The following is a 27430-nucleotide window of genomic DNA, read 5'->3' as shown; positions in this document are numbered from 1 at the left end:
GAAGGGAGTGGGGGAGGAAAATGGGAGTTTCAGAGTGGAGGTAGGATTGGAGTATAGAAATTTCAAAATTGTTATGAATGGTCCCTCAAACCCTTGGTGTTGTAGAACTTGGAATAGGTAAGGCCAAGATAGGCGATCGAAGGCCTTCTCTGCGTCCAAACTTAGAAGCAGAGAAGGCCCTCCACTCCTGTTCATGAGGGAGATTAAGTCTATGGCTTTTCTGGTGTTGTCTCCTGCCTGTCTGCCTAGGATGAAGCCCACCTGGTCGTTATTAATTAGGGAAGTAAGAATAGGGTTCAGGCGAGTGGCAAGGGCTTTGGTGATAATTTTGAGGTCAGAGTTCAAAAGTGAGATTGGCCTGTAGCTTTGTGGTAGCTGGGGATCTTTCCCTTCTTTGGGGATTACTGTCAAGAGGGAAGCTAGCATTGTGGAGGGGGGAGTGTTGCCTTGCATTATTTTGGTGGCTAAGGTGGATAGATGGGGTAGCAGGATTGCTTGGAATTTTTTGTAATAAGAATAGGGGAGACCGTCGGGGCCAGGTGATTTAGAGGAGGGAAATGATTTGAGAACTTCAGTTAGTTCCTGGGGGGTTATGGGGGAATTAAGTTGTTTACGTTGTGATTCTGTGAGTTTGGTGAGGCCTAGAGGGGCTAAAAAGGTGTCCACTCTGGAAGGGAAGGAGGTATCCTCGCTTTGGTCTGGTAGGTTATACAGTTGTTCGTAGTATTTTGTGAAAATTTGAGCTATCTTATGGGGGTCATAGTGAGTGGTACCTTCCGAGTCTTTCATGGAGTAGATCGAGTGTTGTGACATTTTAGGGTTTAGTTTGCGTGCCAGGATGGTGTGGGGTTTATTACCCCTTTCGAAGAAGAGTTGTTTAGTCCGTCTTAGACTTTTCTCTAGCTGGTTAGATTGATGGGATCGGATATGTTGTTTGAGTTGTTGAACATAGGAATAGTTATCTTGTGTAGGCTTGGTTTTGTAGGTGGTTTGGGCTTTGGATAAGGCAGATTGAAGGGATACTAATTTTTGGGAAGAGGACTTCTTGCGTCTGGAGCTCTCGGCTATAAAGAGGCCTCTGATGAAGGCTTTGTGCGATTCCCAAAGTATGCCTTGGGATGAGACCGTGTCAGTGTTGATTTGGAAGAATGTTTGTAATTCTTCAGAAAATTTAGAGACAAGAGTTTTGTCTTGTAGTAGTGTTTCATTGAGTCTCCAGTGGAGGGGTTTGAAAGGATTGTGGAGCCAGTCTATTTGCATAGAGACGCTATGGTGGTCAGACCAGGCTGTTGGGTGGATGTCTGATTCTAGGAGTGAAGGTAGGAGGGAAGCATTAGAGAAAAAGTAGTCTAGACGGGAGTGGGATGCATGTGGGGGGGAGTAGAAGGTGTATTCTATTGAGGTTGGGTTGACAGTTCTCCAGAGGTCAATGAGGTTGTATTTCCTCATTAAGGCTCTAAATTTGCGGGAATTGCGGTCATGGGCAGCTTTCGAGGCAGGCGAGGTGGAGGAACTTCTATCCAGACAGGAAGAAAATGTTAGGTTAAAATCCCCTCCAAGGATTAAGGTACCTGATCTCGTTTTATGTAGTTTAAGGAGAAACGAGGAGAGAAAAGATATCTGTTGAGTGTTTGGAACATAGACATTTGCTAGGGTGATGGGTTTCCCTGCTAAATTGCCAAGGAGAATCAGATAGTGACCCTTGGAGTCTCGTATGGTTTTAGTAATTTGCAGGGGGAGGGAAGCTTTACATAGGATAGCTACCCCTGCCCGTTTAGCCAGACCTGAAGCTAAGTGTACTGTAGGGTATTGTCTGTTTGTGAGCCTGATTGAGTCTGATGAGCGGAAATGTGTCTCTTGGAGCATTGCTATGTCTATCTCCATTCTTTTAAGATCTTTAAGGAGGGACACTCTTTTTTGGGGGATGTTTAAGCCCTTCACATTCAATGTGAGGAAGTTAACCATGGTCTAGGAGAGGAGGTTGGGTGGTAGAGTATGAAAGAGTTGAGCGCTGCGCCCGGGGAGGAGGGAGTAGGAGGAAAACCGATTGTGTGCCTCGTATTATGTAGGTTAAATTTAAAACAGATAAGAAAAATAATAAAAGCATAACATAACTATAATTGCCTCTGCAAGTATGGAGGCTGCATGGAGTAGCATCCAGTCTGGGATGCCGAGGATAGGTCATCCAAAAAGTGTCCGGGCCGAATAGCGGCAAAGGAGACACAAGGATAGACCTCCAGAGGCTCATGCTGGAGCGCCAAAATGGGAGGAGAGGGACTCCGGACCCTGCATCAGTGAAGTGGAAGACCGGGGGAAGGCATAACTATTTAGCCTTATATTTTGCAGTATGGTAGGTAACTAGAGATTCAGGGTTTATGTTAAGAAACAAGAAAATGAGCATATGCATGAGGTAAGCTTAAACTCTATGTATCCAGCTTGAGAGTGTAGATATGATGGAGATGGAAGCTAAGTTCAGGTAGGTAGGGCTTCCATGACTTCAGGTTCTGTTCCCGAGGGGTAGGTGAGGCTCCGTATCGGGGCTTTTGTCCATTCTGAGATATGACGGACTTTCCGAGGAGGAGAACTAAAGTTCGGGGAGCGAGGTTGGTAGATGGAGCCTTGGGAGGGCATTTTTAAGCCCATTTGCTTAAGAAACATGGGGGCATTGTCAATATCCGAGACTGAGAAGGTCATGCCGTTTCTGGTGACTATAAGGCGGAAGGGGAAGCCCCATTTGTATGAGATTTGAGCATCTCTGAGAAGTTGAGTTATTGGTTTGAATGCCCTGCGTTTGGCTAAGGTGATCAGAGATAAGTCATTAAAGATATGTAGCTCGTCTCCTTTAAATGTGATTTCTCTTTCTTTTTTTATTGAGTTTATTGTTTAGTAAAGTACTGTACATAGAGAGAAAATTCTGTACATTTAAAGTTAGCAGCACTATTTAAAACTGCTTTATGTTGTTTTAGTGGTAGAACAGTGCCACCCAGTGTTCTTGTGATAGAATGCATGTGTGGTTTCAAATACAGGCCAAGTCAAATAACATTTATATTGCGCTTTTCTCCTGGTGGACTCAAAGCACCAGAGATGCAGCCACAAGGGTATGCTCGGCAGGCAGTCACAGTGTTAGGGAGTCTAGCTCAAGGACTCCTTGCTGAATAGGTGCAAAGCTTAGATTTGAACCCAGGTCTTCTGTGGCAAAGGCAGAGCCCTCAACCATTACACTATCCAGCCACCACTAAGAGGAGGGCTTCCTCTATAGACTTGTCACATAGCAAGACTTCAGAAAGAAAGAAAATCCACTATTGCAAATGAATGTTACAGAACTATGACAGTATAGATCCTATTTCTTGGTAAATAACGAAACAAGTGTAAGGGCCCTTTTACACTGGCGCGGCATGGTGCGGCAAATTGCCACACTGCTACCGCAGCGTAATGAATCCCTATGGGAAGTTTATACTTCCCACGTTGCGGTACGCTGCGCCGGAAGTGCCCGATAACGATGGCACATAACTACATTACTGTGGCGATCTGCATTGGCCCAGAAGTCGTTAGTCTTTGGCGACGCAAAGTTTTTTAAAAAGTCGGCATCACGGCACGCTTCCGCGGAAGCGTTGTTTTACAATACGCTTCTGTGCACTTCCTCATACCTGAAGCAGGAAGTGACCTCAAAGAGGGTAAACATTTACTGGTACAGAGGATAAGAGGTGCCCAATGTGTGTAAACTGATATTAAAGTCAATAGTAAAGGCAAAAAGGTAAGGTTAGCTTACCCAAACATGGAGGACTAAGCCTGTATAAGCAAGGGAAGTTTATTGCACAACCCGTTTCGTGGGCTAAAATCCCACTTCCTCGGGTCAATAACGTGCCTTAAAAGATTAAGGATGATGCTAAGAGCTCAAACAGCCTCTCATCTTCCGTACCAGTAATTGTATAGATGGCTGGTCAGCTGTTGCTGAAAACGGCTAGACTCTGCATTTTAATGAGCGTTAAAAAAAGAGCTATGTTTTATTAAAAGAGCTTTATGAATGATGGAGCTAACCCACAACACATCTACAACGCAGAGACCTCGCAGCAATCAAATGGGGTAAGGGTGACACGCCTATAGTCTGGTAAAGTTTTGGACTTTTCATCTGACAACTGTGAGTACTGCCAAACACAGGACATAAATGCACACTTCAAGATAGCACTTGCCTTTGAAATGGGTCCGCAGACAGCCTGTCAGATAATAAAAAGATGCAAATACATGCACCTGTGTCTGCAGTACCAAATCCAGCAAGAGCTGAAACGGGCGGCCATAGACAGGAGAGAGACCTCAGTCACACACAGTCATAGATTGTGTGACCAGCAGGGGGCACTGCGTGCAGGTATCCCTCTCTGGATAAATAACAAAATACACTGAGGCACATGAAAAACAGGGACCCCAGGCTCTTGAAGCACTGCTGAGGGTAAGGATCCATAGTATTCATCCTTACCACCGGTTATGTTTGCAGCAGTGCATGACTACAGGACAGCATTAAATGACATCATGGCTTGTGTAGCAGTCATATAACATGAGTTATAGCCTTCTTGTTTCTTTAAGTTTAAAGTGTACCAGAGATGCTATAAAATAAAAGTTTTATACATACCTGGGGCTTCTTCCAGCCCCATGTGCACGGATCGCTTCCACGCCGCCGTCCTCAGCCTTCTGTATTGCCAGTACCGGGTCCCGTAACTTCGGTTGCTGCTGGACAGATATGTAGAGATCGCACTTCTCTTGCCCAGACTGGCCGCGACATTACGGGACCCGGTACCGGCGATACGGAAGGCTGAGGACGGCGGCGTGGGAGCAATCTGTGCGCATGGGGCTGGTATGTATAAAACTTTTATAGTGTCTCTGGTTTCCATTAAAGCAATACTGAAGTGGTGCAAAAAAAAAAAAAAAAAAAAAGTGCCGTGCAGTTGGTCCAGTGTCAGCCCCATTGAAGTTCTTAAACCAGCTTGGTCATTTATGTCTTCGGGCCCCAGAGTACAGGTCAGTGTTCTCCCCAGGCTCTTTTATCCGGGTGCTCCACCCGGCTAATTTTGGTGACCACCCGGCTATCATCAGCTCACCTTCTCCTATGCTGTAAGCAGAGTTGCACAGAGAAATGCCGGTCCTGCATTCTACCATCGTGCCCCACCCAGCAACGTTTTCATGCCATAGAGATATAGAGAGTTAAAAGTTCTGCATAAACATTTTACACATTTTAAAGAAAACCTGGGATCCAGCCCTGGATAAATGCGGACAGGGATCAGAGGAGGTACTGAGGGACACAGTGGAGACACTGAGAGAGCAGAGACAGAGGTGACACAGTGTGGGGACAGAGGGGGATATTGAAGGCAGGTGGGGGGGGGGGGACAGAGGTGAACGCTGGAGGCACAGGGGGACACAGAGGAGGTACAGGGGACAGAGATGGCACAGTGTTTCAGGCTCAGAGACAAAGAATACTTAAGCTCTGATACTTACCTGGGGCTTCCTCCCGCCCCATAAACAAGTCTTTGTCCCACTCTGTTCTGCCGTTCAGCCACGGTGAGCCCCGGTAACAGGCTCAGTGACGTCAGTCCGGGTCTACTGCGCATGCACAGGAGGTCTGCGCATGCGCAGTAGACCCTGACTGGCATCGACTGAGCCTGGTAACGGAGCTTACCGCGGCTGAACGGCAGGAAGCCCCGGGTAAGTATCAGAGCTTTAGTATTCTTTGTCTCTGAGTCTCTTTAAGTGCAGATTCAAGTTAAGAATTAACCTATAGTTCCTATCTTGTTCGTTAACCTGGGGACTACCTGTACTTCCAAAGACAACAGGATCCATACAGTGCATGCACGCAAGAACTTCCAAAGATCACCGTGGAGTCCCGATGAAGCAGAACTTCACCGCGGACATCGCAGGAATGATGGCATGGGATACAGAGCCTTCCCTCTCCTTAGGAGAGTATCTCACTGATTTTATTTGTGCTGCTTCAGTATTGCTTTAGGAAACTGGGGTGGAGGGAAAGTATTATAACCATATCAAGTATAATTTTACCTTTATGAAGAAGTAACACCCACAATGCATCATTTCAGGAAAGTGAGTAAATAAATGTGAAATAATAATTATTACATGTGAATCTGGTTTCAGGATTGGCAAAATGCTGTGTCTAAGGGCTGCTTCTTCTTGGAAGACACCAATATTGTCAGTCATCACTATAAGCTGCAAGTGTCTCTGAAGTCTACCGTGTATCTCACAGTCAAACCCCTGAATCTCAGCAAGGCTGAAGGTAAGTATACCTGAAACACTATAAGGGTAAAAAGTTTCAGGAATGTGGGGGATCACTTACATGAGCAGAAAGGTGGTCTCCTGCCAAAGTCACATCAAGGTGCTCAGACGGCAGCGCAATGTTAATTTTTGGGAAAATATTTAGGTACTTTTTTATGATGTACCTAAACTATTTGATAAAGGTGATAATGAAGTCCAGTTCTCTTCAAAGACTGCTAAGCTTGAAGATTATAAAACCTGTAATGTAAAACTCTCTGTTAGCGCTGGGTGCTAGGGTCAGTAACTCACCCGCTCGCCCATAAATCATTATACTTCTGAAGTTCCGCCGCCTGAACCCCCGCCCCCCCCCCCCTCAATTAAACACCCAAAACTCTTTTGCCACCTCCACCTGTGTTGCCACAGCCCGCCCACAGCTCAGCAGCTGTGGCCTAATAGGTGGTTGCCAAGCTGTTAGTGGACCTTGGCAACGCGGAAGGGGGTGGTAACAGAGCTTTGGAAACACTTCGGCCAGCCAAGGGGGAGGCGGGTAGAGACGTATAATGGCTTACGGGCAAGTGGGCGAGTATCTAACCCCTAGAGCACCCAGCGCTAACACAGAGCTTTACATTAGGGCCTGTTTCCACTACACACAGATTGGATGCAGAATGGATGCAGAAAAACTGACTCCAATGAATGTTTATGGACCTGTTTCCACTAAACGCAATTTTTCTGATGCAGATTTTCCCATAGGCATTCATTGGAGTCTGTGTTTCTGCATCCAATCTGCGTTTAGTAGAAACGGGCCCTTTGGGTTCTTTCACCCACATCATTTTTCAACCACCTTTTTCCTTTGAAGCTTTTATAAACCTTGAAACAAAAAAAGGGGTGTGCAGTTTCCTCCCATCTCAGGCCCTCAGAAGTAACTTCAGAGTAAAGACCACATCATGAATTGCAGCAGTCCTAGCTCCCATTGCCTAATAATATATACACGCATACACACGTGCTGCCTTACTCAGAAGGAGCTAGGATCACCACTACTAGGGAGCAGCAATGTGGACCTGGCACCAGAGTTTCTGTCCATGTCCTTGGACGGTATGACTGAGCAGTGAGCTCTAAAAGTGACTATTAACGGTACAATCTCCTGAACGATCGAGCGTATGATCGATTGGATAGGGTACCATTTTTGGTGCTGATTGAGGATGAATGATTGTTATATCGTTTTTTGCATTGATCTAGATTTTGTATTGATTCCATTAATCTGATCGGATTGCTTATTATTTTCCCCTCGCTTGGTGGACAGGAAATTGGATTGTTAATGGGCACCTTAAAGGTGCACTTCCCTCATAAGAGTCTCAGAATCTTCCGGACTAGGATATTATCCACAGTCTAGTCACAGTCTTCATTCTTTACCATATCGCTAGATTACAGAGATACAGTTGTCAGAAATCCCTCTCAAAGGGGCCAGTTCACACTTGACAAAAAGCCAAACCCGTTCAGGATTTTTTTTAACTTCCACTTACCGCAGAAGTGGATTCTAATGCTAAAAATAGGATCAGTTTCCACTTGTAAAAAAAAAACGGATCAGTTTGCTGCATTGTGGTAAGCGAAGCGCAGAGTCCGAACTTGGCACATTTTACCCGAATGGCTAGGAAAATGTATGCAATGAAAGCCTATGAGAATGGACAGTGTCCGTTCTCACTAAGTGACGCATCCGCTTCGCCTGCCGCTGTGAGGTAATACTCAGGTGTCCCGCTGCCCTCGGTTCCTGTATACAGCCCTGTGGCCAGCAGAAACATGGGGATTTCCATTGGGCTGCAAAAGACCAATGGGAAGCCTCAGCAACAGGGAGAATTCTCATTGGTTCATGGTGGACCAATGAAAATTCTCCCTATTGCTGGGGAGAATTGGTCTGTTGTTTGCTATGGAGAGCCCCATGTTCCTGCCGTCCTCCGGGCTGATTACAGAGGGTCTGAGTGGCAGCGATCGGCGGCGGGACGGGAGAGGATTTGATAAGGGGAAGGAAGTTTTGTTCCTTTTTACTACCAGTGTAAGTCATCAGAAACACCCTCCTGCCTATTTAAAGAGGAACTCTAGTGAAAATAATGTAATAAAAATAGTGCTTCATTTTTACAATAATTATGTATAAATGATTTAGTCAGTGTTTGCCCATTGTAAAATCTTTCCTTTCCCTGATTTACATTTTGACATTTATCACATGGTGACATTTTTACTGCTGGCAGGTGATGTCAGCGAAAGGAGATGCTGCTTGCTTTTTTGGCAGTTGGAAACAGCTGTAAACCACTATTTCCCACAATGCAACAAAGCTCCCACAGCCAAGAAACTGTCAGGATCATGGTCCTGACATCACACTGTGGGAGGGATTTCACCACAATATTAGCCATACAGACACTCCTGATGATCCGTTTGAGAAAAGGGAAAGATTTCTCATGGGAAAGGGAGTATCAGTTACTGATTGGGATGAAGTTCAATTCTTGGTTATGGTTTCTCTTTAAAGTGTTTAGAAAAAACGGTAAACTTTGATAATGTTCCTTTAAGAAAAAAAATTATTTGCTTTGAGTTCTGCTTTTAAATAATAGATATATGAACTATTATACCAGGAAAATCTTCCCCATGGATGTCTGTGGACACAGCACTGTGTATACTGAAGGACAGTGATGGCAAGGGGGACCCTCAGCTCATATCCTTCACCGATGTCCGGAATAAAGAGGTGAGAGCTTGCATTACATCACGTTCCCCCACAGCACATATATTGTGGTGATGCGGTATGCGCAACTCTACTAACCGAACAGATTTGTATCCATAGGTACCCTTTAAACACCCATAGTGGGACTTTGCTCAGAAGCAGATAGTTGTTAATACTGTTAAACACGCAGCACACCTTACAAAGTAATTTTACTATCCAAACAATCTAACCACACCCATGCAGTATGAAGCACAAAATAGTCTGTTTACTTTAAATTCAACACAGTCAAACGTAATGCTTTAGGTAACATTCAGACCTTCCAGTGCAGCCAAGCTATTCTCATTAGTGGTGCAGAGTGGACAAGAAGGACCCCAGGAATCTTCTTTGTGTTCTGCCTGTTAAGATGAATTGGACCCAGTGGAGAATTTGGCCATCCATATCACAGTGCTACCGTTACCTCCTTGTCAACAACTCATGGATAGCAATTCCAAAAGCATTAGGCCTCTACTCAGAAAGTCCTCACAGGAGCCAGACACCATGAGCGTGTCCTACATCCACTTTCCGGGAAATTTATTGAAAAGCGTATCTCCAACTTGGAGCCAGGCTTATAGGAAACAGCACCCTTGTCTTTTTCCATACTGGCTTTAGGAAGCATCACGGCATTGAAATAGCCCTAATCCAGATCTGCAATGATCTGCTCATGGCAAGAGACAAGCAAGTGCTCCATTCTGCTAGATCTGTCAGTGGCTTTTCTCACAGCTGACCATGGAGTCTTAACGATCAGGTTATAGGAGTATTGTGGTATTAATGGCTTCATCCTCTTGTGGTTCTCATCCTTCTTGTCTGCAAGAGGAGGGAGAGGAGCAGGAGGCCTCCCACTGCAGTGGAATGCAGCAACAATCTGCTTGGGAAAAAAAAACTAACTTGGTTGTCTACAGAGAAAAGGTGTTTATACGGAAATAATGTGGCCTTCAGATTTAGTTATAAACAGTCATTTCAGTAAGGCTGGAATTATACTGGAGCCCAAATCAGTCCATTTCATGGAACAGACCTCAGTGGAGGAAAAGACACTATGACGGATGCTATGTTAAACATTGGTCCGTTCAGGCATATACCAATTTGTCTGTTGTGTTCTGTTTGTTGCAGTGACCTGCTTGATTTTTATGGACTATATTCATAGAAAGGACTATAAAGTATACATGAAGCACAAAGTCTTGCAATTCTTCTGGTACAAAAATATCCAAAAATCTTTGACACAAATACAAAATTTCTTTTGGTTAAAAAGGAGAAAAAGATCTCTATAGGATGCTCCTCATTGGCATATATAATCACAGGAATTTGAATAATAATTAGTAATAAAGGCTTAAAGCATTCAGCAGAGTATCAATGGGCAACAACACGCTCGTTTCGGGCAATAAATGCCCTTCATCAGGCCACTGTATAAGCACTTTCTATAAATCCTGTTGGCAGCACATGGTAGGAGCAAGGAACACAAATTATGTCTGACCAAGCAGACACATATCACACTATTCTGGCGGCAGGTATAAGGATAACCAGGCAGCTAGAAACAGGAGAAACACTCCTGTTTCTAGCTGCCTGGTTATCCTTATACCTGCCGTCAGGATAGTGTGATATGTGTCTGCTTAGTCAGACATAATTTGTGTTCCTTGCTCCTACCATCTCACTGACCATCCCTACTGAACACTAAATGACACGCTAGTTGTGAAGATGAAAGTTGCACAGAAAGTTACCTGAACTCGGGAGTGAGCGCTAAATCCTCGTTATCATCTCGGTAGACCAGCCGGGCCTCTTTGGCGACGGTTTTCTTCTTCTTCGTCAGTCTGCAGCCTGTAGTGAATGGTATGAGGGTATACGTTCCAGGCAGCTAGAAACACTGCCCGTTTCTACAGGCGTGCGGATAGTGCCACCGCACGGGGCGCAGTGCAGCACTGAGGAGAAGGGGGGCGCTGGCAGAAGGACAGGAATGACAGAGAGAGGGTGACGCACGCTGAAGAGGAAAGAAAAGCAGCGCTGCGATCACCTCTCTCTCTTGGCTGACTCCTCCTGGGCTTCCTGTTGCCTTGGCTGCAGACTCAAGTAACCACCACGTGATCACCACGTGGTTACACTGACATCCTGCAGCGGCACTGTAGCAGCCATCAGGAGTTGGCTGCTGTGTTCCTGCACGTGGTGGAGACTGGGGCACAGGGGCAGGAGGAACTGACAGGCAGCGGAGGCTGATTTGACTGTGCTGCTGGGGTCACAGTCAATCAGGACTACAAGCAGCTGCCCCATCTGAGACACTTGGGAGAGGTTTCCCGGCCAGGGTTGCCAAGCGTCCGTCAAAAGACGGACTGTCCGTACAAAAGCTCTTAAAATAGAGCTGTCCGTACTGCCCGTATTTCCTGGGCAGTCGTCCGTCCAAAAGTGCATAAATTATTAAAATATTCTGCGCATGCGCCTGGTGCTATGCGCGCTCTTTTCCCCCCTCCCTCAGTCTCCCCTCAGCCGCCCTCTCCTCCCCGGGTGTCCCCTCCAATCAGCTAACCTCTTTTTGGAGCCGGTGACTCGCTGCCTAGTAAGAGATGCAGGGAGCCGGCCCAGCCCACTGAGGAATGTCACGTGGAGGAGGACAGCGAGGAGAGTGTCACACGGGCGGCAGCCAGGTCGGAGCTGAGGTCGCAGCATAGAGACAGCACTCAGGCACACAGACACAGCCGCCGAGCCACGCAGCAGAGCCGAGCAGGAGCAGATCAGCAGCAGCCGACCGAGCACATGCCATCCCTGCTAACAAGTAAGGAAAAGACAGTCCCAGGCTCGCTGAACTCCATGGCGGCAGCAGGCTGTGTAATAGCTTTCCCTCATCTCATGTTTTATTAGGGCTCGCCTCGCTCCGGTCTGATAGCTGGCTGATTGTGGCCACCAGGTCACACAGTTCATTCATGCATCATGCCTGTATTCTTACAGCAGGCGATGCAGAGGGAAGGGACAGCTTCAGCTTTCTACTGCACTGTGAGGTGAGGAGGGCAACGTAGTTCTTACATTCCTAAAAGTGTTTGTGTGACCTGAACAGGACAGAAGGGAAGTGTGGAGAAGTACACCCATATGTATTTAGAGAATTTAGCCTTATTAATTCCTCCTCATTTGTATATATATTTATTATTATTTAGTATTGCTATAGCGTGACATCTTCTGCAGCACTGTAAAGAGTACATAGTCATGCCACTGAATGTCCTCAGAGGAGCTCACACTCTAATCCCAACTGTAGTTATGTGTCCTCCATCGTGTATGTCAATACAATAGGCCAATTTTAGGGGAAGCCAATTTTTAGTTATCTGTATGTTTTTGGGGTGTTGGAGAAAACCAGAGTGTCTGGAGGAAACCCACGCAGTCACACTGAGATAATACAACTCTTTGCCATGGCTGGGAATGGAACCAGGGACCCAGCGCTGCAACCACTATGCCACTATGCTGTCCACAATTTGTAATTTGGTCTCTCCCTGTGTCACCTGACTGCCATGGCAGATAAGCTAATTTTAAACCACAGTATGTTAACAATATGTTTGCTTCCAATAAAGCAGGAAGTAGATACACTCCAGATTTATTGCAGGATTTGTATCAGCTGTAACAAAGAAATGTTTTTTTCTTTAAAGGTTATTATGCTGTTGCTTATCTTTCAGAGCATAGAGGAAGTTCTGAGTTAAGGTCTGCTTGAAAGGGAACCTAAAAAAAGCAACAGTAACTTATCTGGGGCTTTTACTGGCCCCCTCCCTCCAGCCGCTCTGTGTCCGACTCAGTCCATGCGGTCACAAACATATCCTCTGGTCTCCTGCAGCGGCCCACTTTTGGTTCCAGCGACTCAGCGGGTAAATGGGCCACTGGGCCTGTGCAGCCAGACAGGGTCGCACAGGTGCAGTCAGTGACTATTAACTTGCTGAGTGCCGGAACCAAAAGTTAGGCGCTGCAGGGGACCAGAGGATCTGGCATCTTCTGCAGCACATTACAGAGTACATAGTCATATCACTGACTGTCCTCAGAGGAGCTCACACTCTAATCCTACCATAGTCATAGTCTAATGTCCTACCATATTATTATTATGTATTTATATAGCACTGACATCTCCTGCAGCAATTACAGAGTACATAGTCATGTCACTGACTGTCCTCAGGGGAGCTCACAATCTAATCCTACCATAGTCATAGTCTAATGTCCTACCATATTATTATTATGTATTTATATAGCACTGACATCTCCTGCAGCACATTACAGAGCACATAGTCATGTCACTGACTGTCCTCAGAGGAGCTCACACTCTAATCCTACCATAGTCATAGTCTAATGTCCTACCATATTATTATTATGCATTTATATAGCACTGACATCTTCTGCAGCACATTACAGAGTACATAGTCATGTCACTGACTGTCCTCAGAGGAGCCCACAATCTAATCCTGTCATAGTCTAATGTCCTACCATATTATTATTATGTATTTATATAGTATGGACATCATGTTTCTTTTATCGGGAAACAAGCCTTTTCAGTTCAGGTGGGCTGTTTCACATGAGCCGTATGCAGTAATCACCTGCTCCAGCTACAGTATGTTTCTTTCCTCCCGAAATTCACAAGAAGTTCCCTAAAAAGCCCGCTACTGACTCCGCTCTGACTCCGCCCCCTGTCCGTCCAAAATTTGGGCTGTCCAGATTTTTTTACCATTTTGTCCAGGAAAAATGAGAAATTGGGTTGGCAACCCTGTTCCCGGCCGCCATAAGCCCCGCCCCCAATCGTGGAAGCCCCGCCCCCGCATGGGACTCGGATGGTAGGATGGCTGGCTAAGGTGAGCCCTGCCATCCACATGCAGGAAAGGCCATCTGCAGCCCATGGAAGTTCATTTAGGTCGGAGCATGTGTCTGGAAGGTGGAAGTGTGCCTAGAGGAAGCCCCTTCTCCTGTTTAGAGGAAGCCCAGCCCCCCTGCACAGGGGAGAGGTCACCCCCAGTTTCCTGTGCACTAAGGAGTGCTTGTCCAGCAGGAGGAAGATTTGCCTGGAGGAAGCCTTGCCCCCTTAGAACTGCGGAGAGTGGAAGAATGGACACCTGCAACCAGAATTTAGTAAGTATGAATCTACCTGCCCCATTGTCTTCAGTGACCTTTCCCCTCTCCCCGCTAGCTCCAGTGACCTTCTTCCTCCCCCCCCCCAGTAGCCCCAGTGACCCTTGTCCTGCCCCTGCTAGCCCCAGTGACCTCTTCGCTCCCCCCACTAGCTCCAGTGACCTCCTCCCTCTTCCAGTGGAATACTGCCCCCTCCACTCCAGTAGCCCCAGTGACCTCCTCCCACCCCCACTAGCTCCAGTGGCCTTTTGCCTACCCCAGTTGACCCAGTGAGCTCCTACCCCCCTCCCCGAGCTCCAGTGACCTCCTCTCTCCTTCACCACTAGCCCCAGTGACCCTCTGCCTTCCCCCACTAGCTCCAGTGACCTTCTCCCTCCCTCCCCTCACTAGCCCAAGTGACCTCCCTCCCCCACTAGCTCTAGTGACTTTCTCCCTCTCCCACTAGCTTCATTGACCTCTGTCGCTTTTTTTCTCCTGTTGTGGCCACTCTCAGTGGGAAGAGGGGGGGATACGTCTCTCCGCCCTGGTCTGAGTAGTACTCTAATACCTGGTACACACCATGCAATTTCTCGTTAGATTGGCAGTTGAATCAGTAATTTCCAGCAACAGCAATCTGATTTCTGATCATTTTTCTGATCGATTTTCCAATCACTTCTATACAAAATCGATCAGAAATCAGATTGGACCTGTTGGAAATTATTGATTCAACAGTCAATCTGATGGGAAATTGCATGGTGTGTACCAGGCATTATCTGCTATATAATCTTGTGTGTGTGGTGATAACAACCACAAAGGATCGGATCTTTAAGATCCCCTGCGACTCTCACGCAAAGTACCGTGAATGTTGGGGGGGGGGGGGGCGTATTTTTTGACACTCGCCCTGGGAGAAATTTATCCTAGAAACTGCACTGGCCCGAAACGAGCGTGTTGTTGCCCATTGATACTCTGCTGAATGCTTTAAGCCTTTATTACTAATTATTATTCAAATTCCCGTGATTATATATGCCAATGAGGAGCATCCTTTAGAGATCTTTTTCTCCTTTTTAACCAAAAATTTTGTATTTGTGTCAATAAAGATTTTTGGATATTTTTGTACCAGAAGAATTGCAAGACTTTGTGCTTCATGTATACTTTATAGTCCTTTCTATGAATATAGTGAGTTGTTTGAAGTGAAGTGGATCACATCAAAAAGGACTCGATGGTTTTTTAGTCTTTTTCCTTCATTGATAAAAAAGATATTCCCAATTCTTATATTACTGATTTTTATGGACACGGGACAGATGTCGTGTCCAATGAATTGCACAGATCTGCACAGTGTGTTTTATTAGGACAGTTCCAAGGAAACAGGAGTTTGTGCCATGGATGGTGAAAGCTTATGCACTGCCAACATGCATGGCACAAACCTGTCATAGTGTGGATCCAGCCTTACTCACTTACAGCTGCAGTTGCCCCTTGTGGAAATGCTGTGGATGCGGATCACTGCGTGCCTACCGACTTTTTATTTTGGGGAGATGCTACATAAAGGATAAGCGCGGAGAGCAATTAAATCTCTCTTTACTTACCTGGGGCTTCTTCCAGCCCGTAGAAGTTATTTGAGTCTCGCCTCAGCTCCGGTCTTCTCCAGTGTCCTGCTGGAAGCCTCTAAGGATCGCGACCCCTGATTGGTCTGCATCTTTTGCGAGGGCGTGCGCCTGCCTCATGCGACACCATGCCCACGTCACCGGGAACCTACTGCGCCTGTGCAGTATGCTCCCAAAGACGTGGGCGCATTTTCTACACTAAACCCATCTGAGGTCAGTGATACTTCAGAGGCTGCCCACGGGACAATGAAGAAGCCTGGAGCTGGGGTGAGGGACCCAAATGACTTCTAGGGGTTGGAAGATGCCCCAGGTAAGTAAAGAGAGATTTAATTGTTCTCCTCGCCTATCCTTTAAGCATGCCATATATGCATCAACTTTCCTGTTTGATTCCTGGCAGATTCAATTACTCTGATCAAATCTGCCAGGAATATGTTGCATAACATGTCTGATCAGTGGTCATTTTTACCATTTTTTTACCAAACATCGGTCTAAATTATCGATCAGCCTGAAGGGACAATCTTTGTCAATTGGGGGTGGGGCAGTAGTAGTGGTATATCGACAGCCCATAGTGCTGCACTGCATCGAGTAGTGCAATGCTGCGGTATAGATTTCATGCTGAAATCTATTGAATATCGATGTGCTGATTGTGGTAGAAATCGATCCACCTCTGATCAGATTCAGATCAGAGACTGAGCGATCGTTTAGCCACATTGGCTGGCAATCTAAGCCTGCATGGCCATCTTTACATGTTAGTCCAGGCTTCCAGTGCACCGCTTATCAGCTCATTTATGAAAACCAGGCAACTAACATTTTCATGAGGGAGTCAAAATTTGTTCCTTCCAATCCTTTAATTTAAAGGACAATTGTAGTGAGAGGGATATAGAGGCTGCCATATTTATTTAATTTTTAAACATTATCAGTTATCTGGCAGCACTGCTGATCTATTTGGCTGTAGTAGTGTCTGAATAGCACCAGAAACAAGCATGTCAGATCTGACAATAATGTCAGAAACACCTGATCTGCTGCATGCTTGTTCAGGGTCTATGGCTAAAAGCACAGGATCAGCAGGCTAGCCAGGCAACTGGTATTATTATTATTATTTTATTTTTATTATTATTATTTTTTTTTAAGCGTTAACATTTTGCTTAAGGAAATTAATATGGCAGCCTCCATATCCCTCTCGCTTCAGTTATCCTTTAATTTTGTAGAACGTCATCAACTTACCCATCTCTTGCAGTATACCTAACAAATAATCTACATGTATTTGGCATCTCTTGAAGTTATTGTTATAATTCACAATAGATAAACATTTTAGTTGAACATCACAGAAAATCTAGTTTTTATTGCATTTGCTACAGCTGCAATATCACTAAAAGGGTACCAAGAAAAACCCTTCTTGGAAAAAAAAAAAGAATACTACATTTGTTGGATAGGTTAAAGAAAATAAGATCTTTAAAGCCCCAAAAATGCATCACAGGACTGTAACACCTGCTCGGGTAAACAAGGCAGTTAAGCAGGGATATAACAAAGAGGAGCAGAACCTGCAATCACAGGGAGGCCCAGAGCTGTGGGGGCCCCCAACTACTAACCTTCCCTTCCTCCCATACAGTGGACTATACTTCACATCAGGTGTTTTTGTGGCTACCCTTGTTATGGGTGTGAAGATCATGTTGGCCACACTCAGTTTATGACCCTTGTGAGACGGGCCCCCAGGCTGGGGAGGGCACCAAGGGGAGGCAAGGGAAGGGGTGTGAACATGGGGGGGCATTAGTTTTGCAGGGGGGCCATGAATTGTAGTTACGCCACTGTGGTTTAGTACTGTATGTCAAGACTGAAATAATCAAACCCCACACGCTGTTCTGGTCCTGTAGGCCTATGTGTGGAAGGGTGAGCTCGGAGTGGGAACATACACCCTCATACCATTCACTACAGGCTGCAGACTGACGAAGAAGAAGAAAACCGTCGCCAAAGAGGCCCGGCTGATCTACCGAGATGATAACGAGGATTTAGCTCTCACTCCCGAGTTCAGGTAACTTTCTGTACAACTTTCATCTTCACATCTAGCGTGTCATTTAGTGTTCAGTAGGGATGGGCAGTGAGGTCAGTGAGATGGTAGTAATTAGCTGGTCCATTTCCAAGCTGCATAAAATGGCATAAAATCTGCATCACCTCAGAATTGGCATCTTATTGACTATCCCTTGCGTTCAGCATTGTGGGATTGATGCATCAAACGCCAGTAATAATGTGGTACACACCTAGCGGTGCAACAACATTACCTTCACTACCGCCTGCAGCACCACGAGTTACGCCTTTAGGGCTTGTTCACACAATAAGTGTTTTTTCATTTTGTTTTTTTTTGTGTTGGTGATTTAAAAAACCGCCTTAAAAGGGAACCAGAGTTAACCTAAAGAAAAGATTCTATACATACCTGGGGCTTCCTCCAGCCCCATACGTACGGATCTCTCCCACACCGCCATCCAGCGCTGCCTGCATCTACGAGAACCGGCTCCCGTCAGTGACGTCATCGGAGCCGGGCTACGCTGGAGAAGTGCGCCCTTTACGTATCTCTCCATAAGGTGCTGCAGAGATACGCAAAGAGCGCACCTCTGCTACGCTAGACTGGCTCCGACTGCGGACAGCGGTGGATGGCGGCGTGGGAGCGATCCGTGCGTATGAGGCTGGAGGAAGCCCCAGGTATGTATAGAATCTTTTCTTTAGGTTAGCTCTGGTTCTCTTTAAAAGTGCTGGTGCAATGTTGCTCTGTGTAACTGTTCTCATATGAGCGATGAGTTTTCTTTCCAATCGCAAACGCGGCTCCTGCTCCATTTTCTGATCGTTTGCTCTTCAATACAAACGATTTCCAGAGTGCTTTTATGAATAAATACATTGTATTTTTTCATTTCCAGTTCAAATAGTTCACTTCTTGACTGATGTCAGGAAATGAAAAAAATAATCGCTGAGCAAAAGCACTTAGCAATGTGCAGGGAAAAGCGCTTTGAAAGGGGCTCACCAAATCGCCAGCGCTTACAATAACGCTGGCGATTTGTAATGTGAACAAGGCCTTAGTGTGACCTGCAGTACTAGAGTAGTGCGAGCATTGTTATGGTAGCACGCATTTTAACAAACCTTACTGTTAGTAACGTGTGTTACTTTAGCAATGGTAGTGCTGCTTTAGTAGCTCGCGGTGCTGCAGGCAGAAGTGAAGGAAATAGTGCCATGTGCTACGTGTTCACTGCAGTGTTACCGGCATTGAGGCATCACTCCCTATATGTGGAGAAACTTAAAGGGTTACTTAAGTGAAAAAAAAAACACTTTAACTTACCTGGGGCTTTTTGCAGCTCTCCGCAGTCATCATGTGCCTGCCCCGTCCTTCTAAGACCCTCCAGCCAACAGTGGCGACCCCCTCAAAGCTGTCCGGCCGTGGCCAGTCGGAGGCTACTGCGCACCCTGATCGCACTCCCGATGCCGGAGCGTGCTGCACATGCACAGTAGCAGTTTTCCCGTACTGCACGTGTGCAGAGCGCTGCAGTGCACGGGGAGGCGATGAGAAGGCGCATGGCTGGCAAGCCAGCTTTGAGGGTTCCCTCTAAGTGACATCGCAGTCACACATCTTGAACAAAGGGGCACCCAATGGAGTCAGTGGCCCATATACAATTAACTTTTTCTAGTGAGTTATCTCCTAGGAGATATTTTTATATTCTTTTTAAAATAATTTTTAAGCATTTTACAATTGAAAAAGTACCTACGGTAAAAGTTGGTTAAAAAAAAAACTATCAAATTTATTTCTAGTATTTTCTTACTTGCTGGTACTTTAACCTCCCTGGCGTTCTGGGTAATGCGTACATAACCCTTTTTGTTAAATATTTTTTTCCCCGCTTGCTGTAGCTAGCGTATTGCTAGCTACAGCAGAACGCCACGCCGTCCGTGCCTGCATCCACCCTCCCAATTCCCGCCGGCCATACTTACGCGTCCGAGATCCCGCGAGAAGCGTTACTTTCTACCGTTGCTTCTCCCGTCACCATGGTGATGATCGGACATGAGATCAGCGACGCCATGATATCATGGGGAGCTCCGATCCTTCCCATTGCGCAGCCTAGCGGTGATTCACCAAGCTGCGCTAGGCGTTTCAGGCGGGGGCAGCCCCTTTAGCGGCGCATCGCGGCGGATAGCGGCGGCGATCGGACAGAACATGTAGCTAGCAAAGTACTAGCTACATGTTCTGAAAAAAAAAAGTAAGTAAAAAGACCCTCCAGGGGCTGAGTAATCCTCCTTGGCGTACATGGACGAGCTGAGCTCGTCCATACCACCAAGGAGGTTAAAGGACAACTTTAGGGAAAGGTATAAGGAGGCTGCCAGATTTATTCCTCCTTAAGCAATACCAGTTTCCTGGCAGCCCTGCTAATGTCTTTGGATGCAATAGTGCCTGAGTAAAACCAGAAACAAGCATGCAGCTAATCTTGTCAGTTCCTACATTACTGTCGGAAACACCTGATATGCTGCATGCCTGTTCAGGGTCTATGGCTAAAAGTATTAGAGACAGAGGATCAGCAGGAAAGACAGGCAACTGGTATTGCACAAAAGGAAAAAAAAACATGGCAGCCTCCCTGCAGTTGTCCTTTCAAAGGCATTTTATGACAAGATGTGAAAAAAATATCACTTTGGAGAAAACTCAGGAGAAAAAGTGAATTGCAAATGGGCCAGATTCATGATAGCCATGCAGGTAGCATTTTTTTAAAAAGGTAATAAAATTGGCCTGCCCCATATCCTGCATACTATAGGTTTTCAGTAATAGCAATCTTTGGTGTCTTGTGTTTATACCGATATAATTCACAGGAAGTGATACAGATGACTTTGGGGTGCGCATGGCAACGTCATAGTGCTATGAATTCAGACACATGCTGTCATTCATCATGTTGCTCCTCCTCCTCCTTCCAGGTCTGCCCTGTCGGACATCTTTGACATCATCGATTTAGACGGCAACGGGTCCCTCAGCTTAGAGGAGTACAACTTCTTCGAGCTGCGCACCAGCGGGGAGAAGTGCGACGAGGACGCCTGGGACGTCTGTAGGGGTGTGTCTTGTTGCGTCAGCTGTTTGTGTTTTACTCACCTTGCCAAGAGTAGTCTCTCTCTCATCTTAATGGAGTCACTTAATACAGTTGTTTAAGGGAAAAAAAGTGTGTTATTGAGAGATAATTTGGAACAGATTTAAATCTGTGGCACTATCTTTCCCGATAATACATGGTATATTACAGGCCGTAAAACGTCCACTAATTCTGAGGCAAACATTTGCATTTTTATGGTTTTCTATTAAGAATGCATTAGAATTGAATTACTTTTCTTTTAACCTTTCAGCAAGATGTTGGAGGAAAAAAGCTTTTGGCGTAAAGGCCAGGCGCGTCCGACATTTATTACAATGTGACCTTAATATCACCCGCTATCAGCGCATCTCCTTCCTGCGCCGGCACAGGGAAAAACTTAACATCATTTAACTTGAGTTTCCGCACGGCTTTTCATCACGGGCGCGCAAATAATGAGATCAAAGTCACAACAGACTTTTCTTATTAGGATCGCGGAGAGGACACCTTCCATAAGCAGCGCTGACTTCATATTACTCATGCTGTAAGACTTAGGTGCAGATGGGGGAAAAAAATGGGCCTAGATCTGCCCGTATTCTTCATCGTTCCCTGGAATGGATCAGGATGGCGAGTGGCAATTGTGCACAGGCATTGAAGTGCTCCTGAGACAAATGAAACAAAAGGATTTATACTTACCTGAGGCTTCCTCCACCCTTTGTAGTCAGAGGTATCCCACAGTGTCCATCTGGTCCCGTCTGTTGCGCCGCTGGCAGCCCTAGTACTGCACATGCGCAGCCCTGGCCGTGCGTGTACTTGCTTGCGCTCCCATGGCCTGGAGAATTCTACCCGTGCGCAGTTTCAGGTCTTAAAACACAACTGTAGTGAGAATATGAAGGCTGTCATATTTATTTATTTCTAATCAATATCAGTTGCCTAGTAGCCCTGCTGGTTTATTTGGCTGCAGTAGTGTCTGAATCACACCAGAAACAAGCATGCCGCTAATATTGGTAGATCTCACAATAATGTCAGAAACACCTGATCTGCTGCATGCTTGTTCAGGGTCTATGGATAAAAGTATTAGAGGCAGAGGATCAGCGGGATAGCCAGGCAACTGGTATTGCTTAAAAGGAAATATGGCTTCCTCCATACCCATCTCGCTTCAGTCGATCTTTAACTAACTGCACAGGTGAAGAATGCTCCCGGCCACAGAAGTGCAACCAAGGACATGCACCACCAGGGCCGTGCAAGCGCAGTAGTCCCCAACTACAAGGGCTGGCAGCAGAAGAATGCACGGGACCGGACAGACACTGAGGGAGCCCACAGACTACAGAGGGCTGGATGAAGCCCCAGGTAAATCCTTTTTTTATTCGTCTCCGGTTTCATTTGAAGTGACATGATGAGATAGACATATACACATATAGTACTAGCCTTACTAAGAAATTATCTAAAGTCACTTTCTGTTTTCCAGTACTGCAAGAGATAAAAAACTTGACTTGTTTTCTATGCAAAAGAGCTTGCTGACAGCTTGTCAAATTCTGTCAAGTTTCCTGAAAAGTAAACAGAAGCCAAAAGGCTGATATCTGTCTGGGAGAAGTTCAGAGTCATTACGTCTGTATATTTTTCAACTTAAAAGACAGAGTTTGGATTCTAAACAGTAGCTGTGAGAGTCTGGTGCAATTTATAATGGTGCTCCTCAGGACAGACAGCTCAGCCTGTTGATCTCAATGAAAAACTGCTGGATTATTGGTAAAGGCTAACAAGTGTTCCAGTGCCCCAGACCACAAATGATCAAACATCCTCTCCAGTTTCAACTCGTGGCACACCATCTGTTGTTTTACTTATACTTGCTGTAATTGTGCCTAGTACAAGTTAACCTAAAGGTACCCATACACTTATCAATTTTCTCTTTTCACTTCACAGCAGATTTGATCACTGTGATCCATTTTGCCAAAGATTGATGACCAAACATGCCAGTCCGATCGTAATTTTCAGCTGAAATTATCGATTGCACTGGAAATAAAATCTAGTTCCGATGGGAGCGGAGCTGAAGCAGCGGTAGATTGACAGTCCATAGCGTTGCATTGCATCGAGTAGTGTGCGGTTCGATAGATATTCAACAGATTTCACTCTGAAATTTAATGAATATTTATTTTAAATGGTGTGGAAAGATTTGATCACCCTCTGATCAGATTGCATAGAGTGCGTGGATTTGGCTGATACAATGCAGATTTTTTGGTGACTGTACTGTACAGATCTTGCCTTCAGATTCCTACTTGCGACACCGCTACATAGAACTCGGTGGGCCCCCCAGCAAAACAGATCTGGCCAAGGCTTCTGCAAAACCCTGGCCCACTGACATGACCGCTCACCAAGATCAAAACTCTGCCCAGGCCCCCCTGCAATAGCTCATATACCCCCACCCCCTTTGCCTGATGGTGCAGAGTGGTCTGTACATGTAGTTAGGCACACAGTATAACAAGTTAGAACTCTTCACTGAAGAAAACATGCAGGGATTAAATTATACATAACCTTCAGCAAATGCAGCTTACTTAGAACAGAGAGGAACACTCAGAGAATACAGGAAATAACAATCCCATGAAGATCAGTATTACTTTCTACACACAGTGACATCTTGTGGTTGTTTTACTATACTACAGTTTAGGTAATAATCTTGTTGATACTTCCAACACCGCCTTTCTAACAGAGCACAGCAGTGGAGCGTCATACGTTATCTGTCCTCAGCGAAGCTACAAGTCCTTCTCCCGCCTCTCTTCAGCCGCCCCATACAGTCTAGCTCAGGCATGGGCAAACTCGGCGCTCCAGCTGTTACGGAACTACAAGTCCCACAATGCATTTGCCTTTATGAGTTATGACTGTGGCTGTCAGACTCCTGCAATGCATTGTGGGACTTGTAGTTCCTTAACAGCTGGAGGGCCAAGTTTGCCCATGCCTGGTCTAGCTCCTCCTCATAGCAGATAGTACAATATCACTTAAATTGCTCACTATAGAGGATAATACAATATCAGTTATCATGCATTGTGCTTCTACTATATTTCCAAACAGAGAATTTTGAGACCAAGAAGAATGAGTTGACAAAGAAAGGATTCATGGATCTGAACCTCATGGAAGCGAATGACCGAGAAGGGGACCCAAGTGACCTCTGGGTGACGCTGCAGTCTATGGGCTTCAACAAGGCACTAGAACTGACTGAGGTAATTTGTGCATCAAAGGAAATTAGCAGTGGCCCCATCGCTCATCCCAACTTCCCCCCACCCCAACCGACACTGCTGCCCTCCTCCATCTTCTATTACTGAAGACTGAAACTCCAACAAAAGCATCATCAATGCTCCCACCGGCAATCTCTCCATCTCAATCTCCTTTAGGTGGACAAATGAGAATCCTCCTCGGAATACTTTTATCCTCCTGTGTTCGGTTACGTTAGACCTGCACTTACAAACTTACAAACTTACTTGTCTTCGCTCATCACAACAGAATAAACTACCATACACTATACAATGGCCTCAGTTCACAGAGCAGTTTAGATTAATCTGCTGAATGTTTGGTAAAATACTGCATTTGGTAGTTTACAAGTTGAATTTACGTAACTGAATTTACAGACGTGAAAGTTGGCACATTCAGTCGGTATTTCCCAACAGAGAGTAGACCAGCTGGTCCCTGTTGGGAAGTTATATCTGTCAGGGAAAATAAGCCCTATTGTAATAGAATTTATTTCATATTAAATGAATATGAAATGCAACACAAATAGTAAACTTTGTAACCTTAAAACTTTTTTCCCCCCGAAAAATCCACTTACAAGTGAAATAAAAGTTTAGGATGAAGTGTCTCTGCTATCATCCAGAGAATTACTATACAAGTTCATCCGAGAGAAAGCTGCATGAATCGGTGTTCACCGAATATTTAAGACTACCTTACCGAATGGTTACTGACAGGGCAGCCATCAGGGGGGGACAACTGACACTGCAGTGAGGGGCCCAGGGTTTCTGGGAGCCCTGGGCCCCCTCCCCAATGCGCTGGAAGGGTCGCATGTGCTGGCTGCGGGCCTGTGGCTTACTAACCAGCACACCGCGTTCCAGCACTGAGAGAAGAGTGACATCAGCGCTTGAATGTGGGGAGCAGATGAGTGACCCCGCTACAGCGGACTTTCTATACTGGGGCACCACCTATATCTGGATACAGGCTACCTATACTGGGCCACCACCTATACTTGGCTATCTTTACTGCGGCACCACCTGTACCTGGCTACCTATACTGGGGCACCAGCTATACTTGGCTACTTGTACTGGGGTGCCTATAGCTTGCTACCTATACTGGGGCACCTGTACCTGGCTAACCTATACTGGTGCACCACCCATACCAGGCTACCTATACTGGGGGCAACTATACCAGGCTACATATACCACAGCACCACCTATAGTTGAATACCTATACTGGGGCACCTGTATCTTGCTGGCCTATACTGAGGCACCAGCTATACCAGGCTACATATACTGGGGGAATCTTCACCTATACTGGGGCACCACCTATAGATTGCTACTTATACTGGGGAAACCTATACCTGGCTACCTATCCTGGGGACACCTATGCCTGGATACCTATACTGGGGGCACCTGTACCTGGCTAGGGCAGGGGGACAAGCTGAGACAGAAGGGGACAAGAGGTAACACGGGGGGGGGGGGGGGGGGTAAAAGAGGCACAGGGGAACAGAGGCAGACAAAAAAGGCACAGGGAGAAAAGAGATGAGACGGGAACATGAGGTCACACACAGGGACACAAAAGAGGCACCAACTTAGGTGAGGCACAGGAAGAAAAGAGGGGGACAAAAGAGAATGGATAAAGGATAAGAACAGACCTACATGACCCTATCTCATTTGTTAACCGGGGACTACCTGTATTTTGCTAGTATTTGGCTCCACCCACAGCATGCCATGGTCACGCCCACTTTTTGCTGCATCACGCTGTGCATGCCGCTTTCTTCAGTATCGGAGCCATGCAAATTTTTCGCCGCAGTGCACTTCGCGTACGGACACAGGGGTGGGGTGGCTAGTGGGCGGGCTCAGCAACCAGTGGGTGGGCCCAGGGAGGTGGGGGGGCAGGCCTGATGATGTGTGAGGGGCCTCAAAATTTGTGATGGCGGCCCTGGTTACTGAACAATTTTAGAACTAGTTTACTGAATGTCACCTGCATTTGTAAAATCTTTGGTGAATTTAAAAATAAGAACAGAAATACTGAATGAGGTATTTTACCAAACAGTTTTGATTTACCGAATTAGTGAATTGAGGTCATTTTGGCTATCATTCATAAAAGTATGTTTGGTAAAAAAATCCGGGCGGGAAAATACCGCATTCAGTATTTTAGACTTCTGTGTGCTAATTCAGAAAAATGTTTACAGTTGCGATAGATTTCCCGAACTAGGCTGGCGGTAACATGAGAAGCTGCCTGAGTTGATACATTTTCTCCTGCAGAGACAGTGTTACAATAAAAGAGGCGTCCCCAACTTTCCTTTAGATGTGCATTTTTTTTTAAACTGCCTCTGTTTGACCTGAATCTGTGTATTAGTCTTTCTATTTAATTGCCACAGCTTAGAAGAACTTCAAGAAATGTTACACATGCAGGCTTTCTGATGTAAAAAACATATGAAAACAGGTACCCAAGAGGTTAAAAAAAACACACTGGGGTATTCTGAAAAGCCTGTTCTGTTCTCCCTGCTGCCTGGGAGATCTGTCTCTATTAACTTTGCTGTTATCCGCACCCTTATCACCTCTTCAAAGCGGTATTCTCCGTCCCAATACCGCCTGCTCTAATCTGTATGAATTGACATTTAGTGACGTGTTGAGATAATCACCGCATAAGGCAGTAATTTCCCGCACTGCTCAGGAATTTCAGCTTTTCATGCGGTAAAAGCTTTTATGAATTGACATTTTGCTAAGTGGTCGATAAAGTCAGCTGTTTTCAGCATTACCATATGTGGGAATGCTTTTGAATGATAGCCAATGTGTAGTAGATTAGGTAACCTATCAATATCTGCCATGATGCTGGGAAAAGCTTTTAAAAAGGCCTAATCGTGTATTGCCACAGAGACTGCCATCGCATGGGAGCTACCAGTAAATGTATCTCCCCGGGAGAGATGAGAGGTGTAGAGTTGTCTTTCAGCACCCCGGCACTGCTCCCTGGGAGATGGGGGGGGGGGGGGTGTAGAGTTGTCTTTCAACACCACGGTACTGCTCCCGGGGCAATGGGGGGTGTAGAGCTATCTTTCAGCACCACGGCACTGCTCCCCAGGCAGATGGGGGTGTAGAGCTGTCTTTCAGCACCACAGCACTGCTCCCCGGAGAGATGGGGGGTGTAGAGCTGTCTTTCAGCACCACAGCACTGCTCCCCGGAGAGATGGGGGGTGTAGAGCTGTCTTTCAGCACCACGGCACTGCTCACCGGGGAGATGGGGGGTATAGAGCTGCCTTTCAGCACCACGGCACTGCTCACCGGGGAGATGGGGGTGTAGAGATGTCTTTCAGCACCACGGCACCGCTCCCCGGGAGATGGAGGGTGTAGAGCTGACTTTCAGCACCACAGCATTGCTCCCCAGGGGATGGAGGGTGTAGAGCTGTCTTTCAGCCCCACAGCACTGCTCCCCGAGAGATGGGGTGTAGAGTTGTCTTTCAGCCCCACAGCACTGCTCCCTGGGGAGATGGGGGG

General features: G+C 46.1%; 1 protein-coding gene across 5 annotated transcripts in view; it reads left to right on the top strand.

Moving 5' to 3' along the window:
* The window catches only part of EFCAB7 (EF-hand calcium binding domain 7), a 79239-nt gene that overhangs the window by 44111 nt on the left and 7698 nt on the right, over positions 1-27430 (top strand). For all 5 annotated transcript variants that reach the window (XM_068239322.1, XM_068239321.1, XM_068239325.1 and 2 more), the window contains 5 exons: positions 6133-6271; positions 8868-8977; positions 17514-17671; positions 20578-20711; positions 23781-23929. In XM_068239322.1, the coding sequence (XP_068095423.1) occupies positions 6133-6271; positions 8868-8977; positions 17514-17671; positions 20578-20711; positions 23781-23929 (690 nt within the window). The remainder of the gene's footprint in view (positions 1-6132; positions 6272-8867; positions 8978-17513; positions 17672-20577; positions 20712-23780; positions 23930-27430) is intronic.

Source organism: Hyperolius riggenbachi, chromosome 6, assembly GCF_040937935.1.
Source record: "Hyperolius riggenbachi isolate aHypRig1 chromosome 6, aHypRig1.pri, whole genome shotgun sequence".
NCBI classification, from domain to species: domain Eukaryota; kingdom Metazoa; phylum Chordata; class Amphibia; order Anura; family Hyperoliidae; genus Hyperolius; species Hyperolius riggenbachi.
The sequence above is the reverse complement of the archived record's forward strand: the minus strand, read 5'-3'. Positions and strand labels throughout refer to the sequence as shown.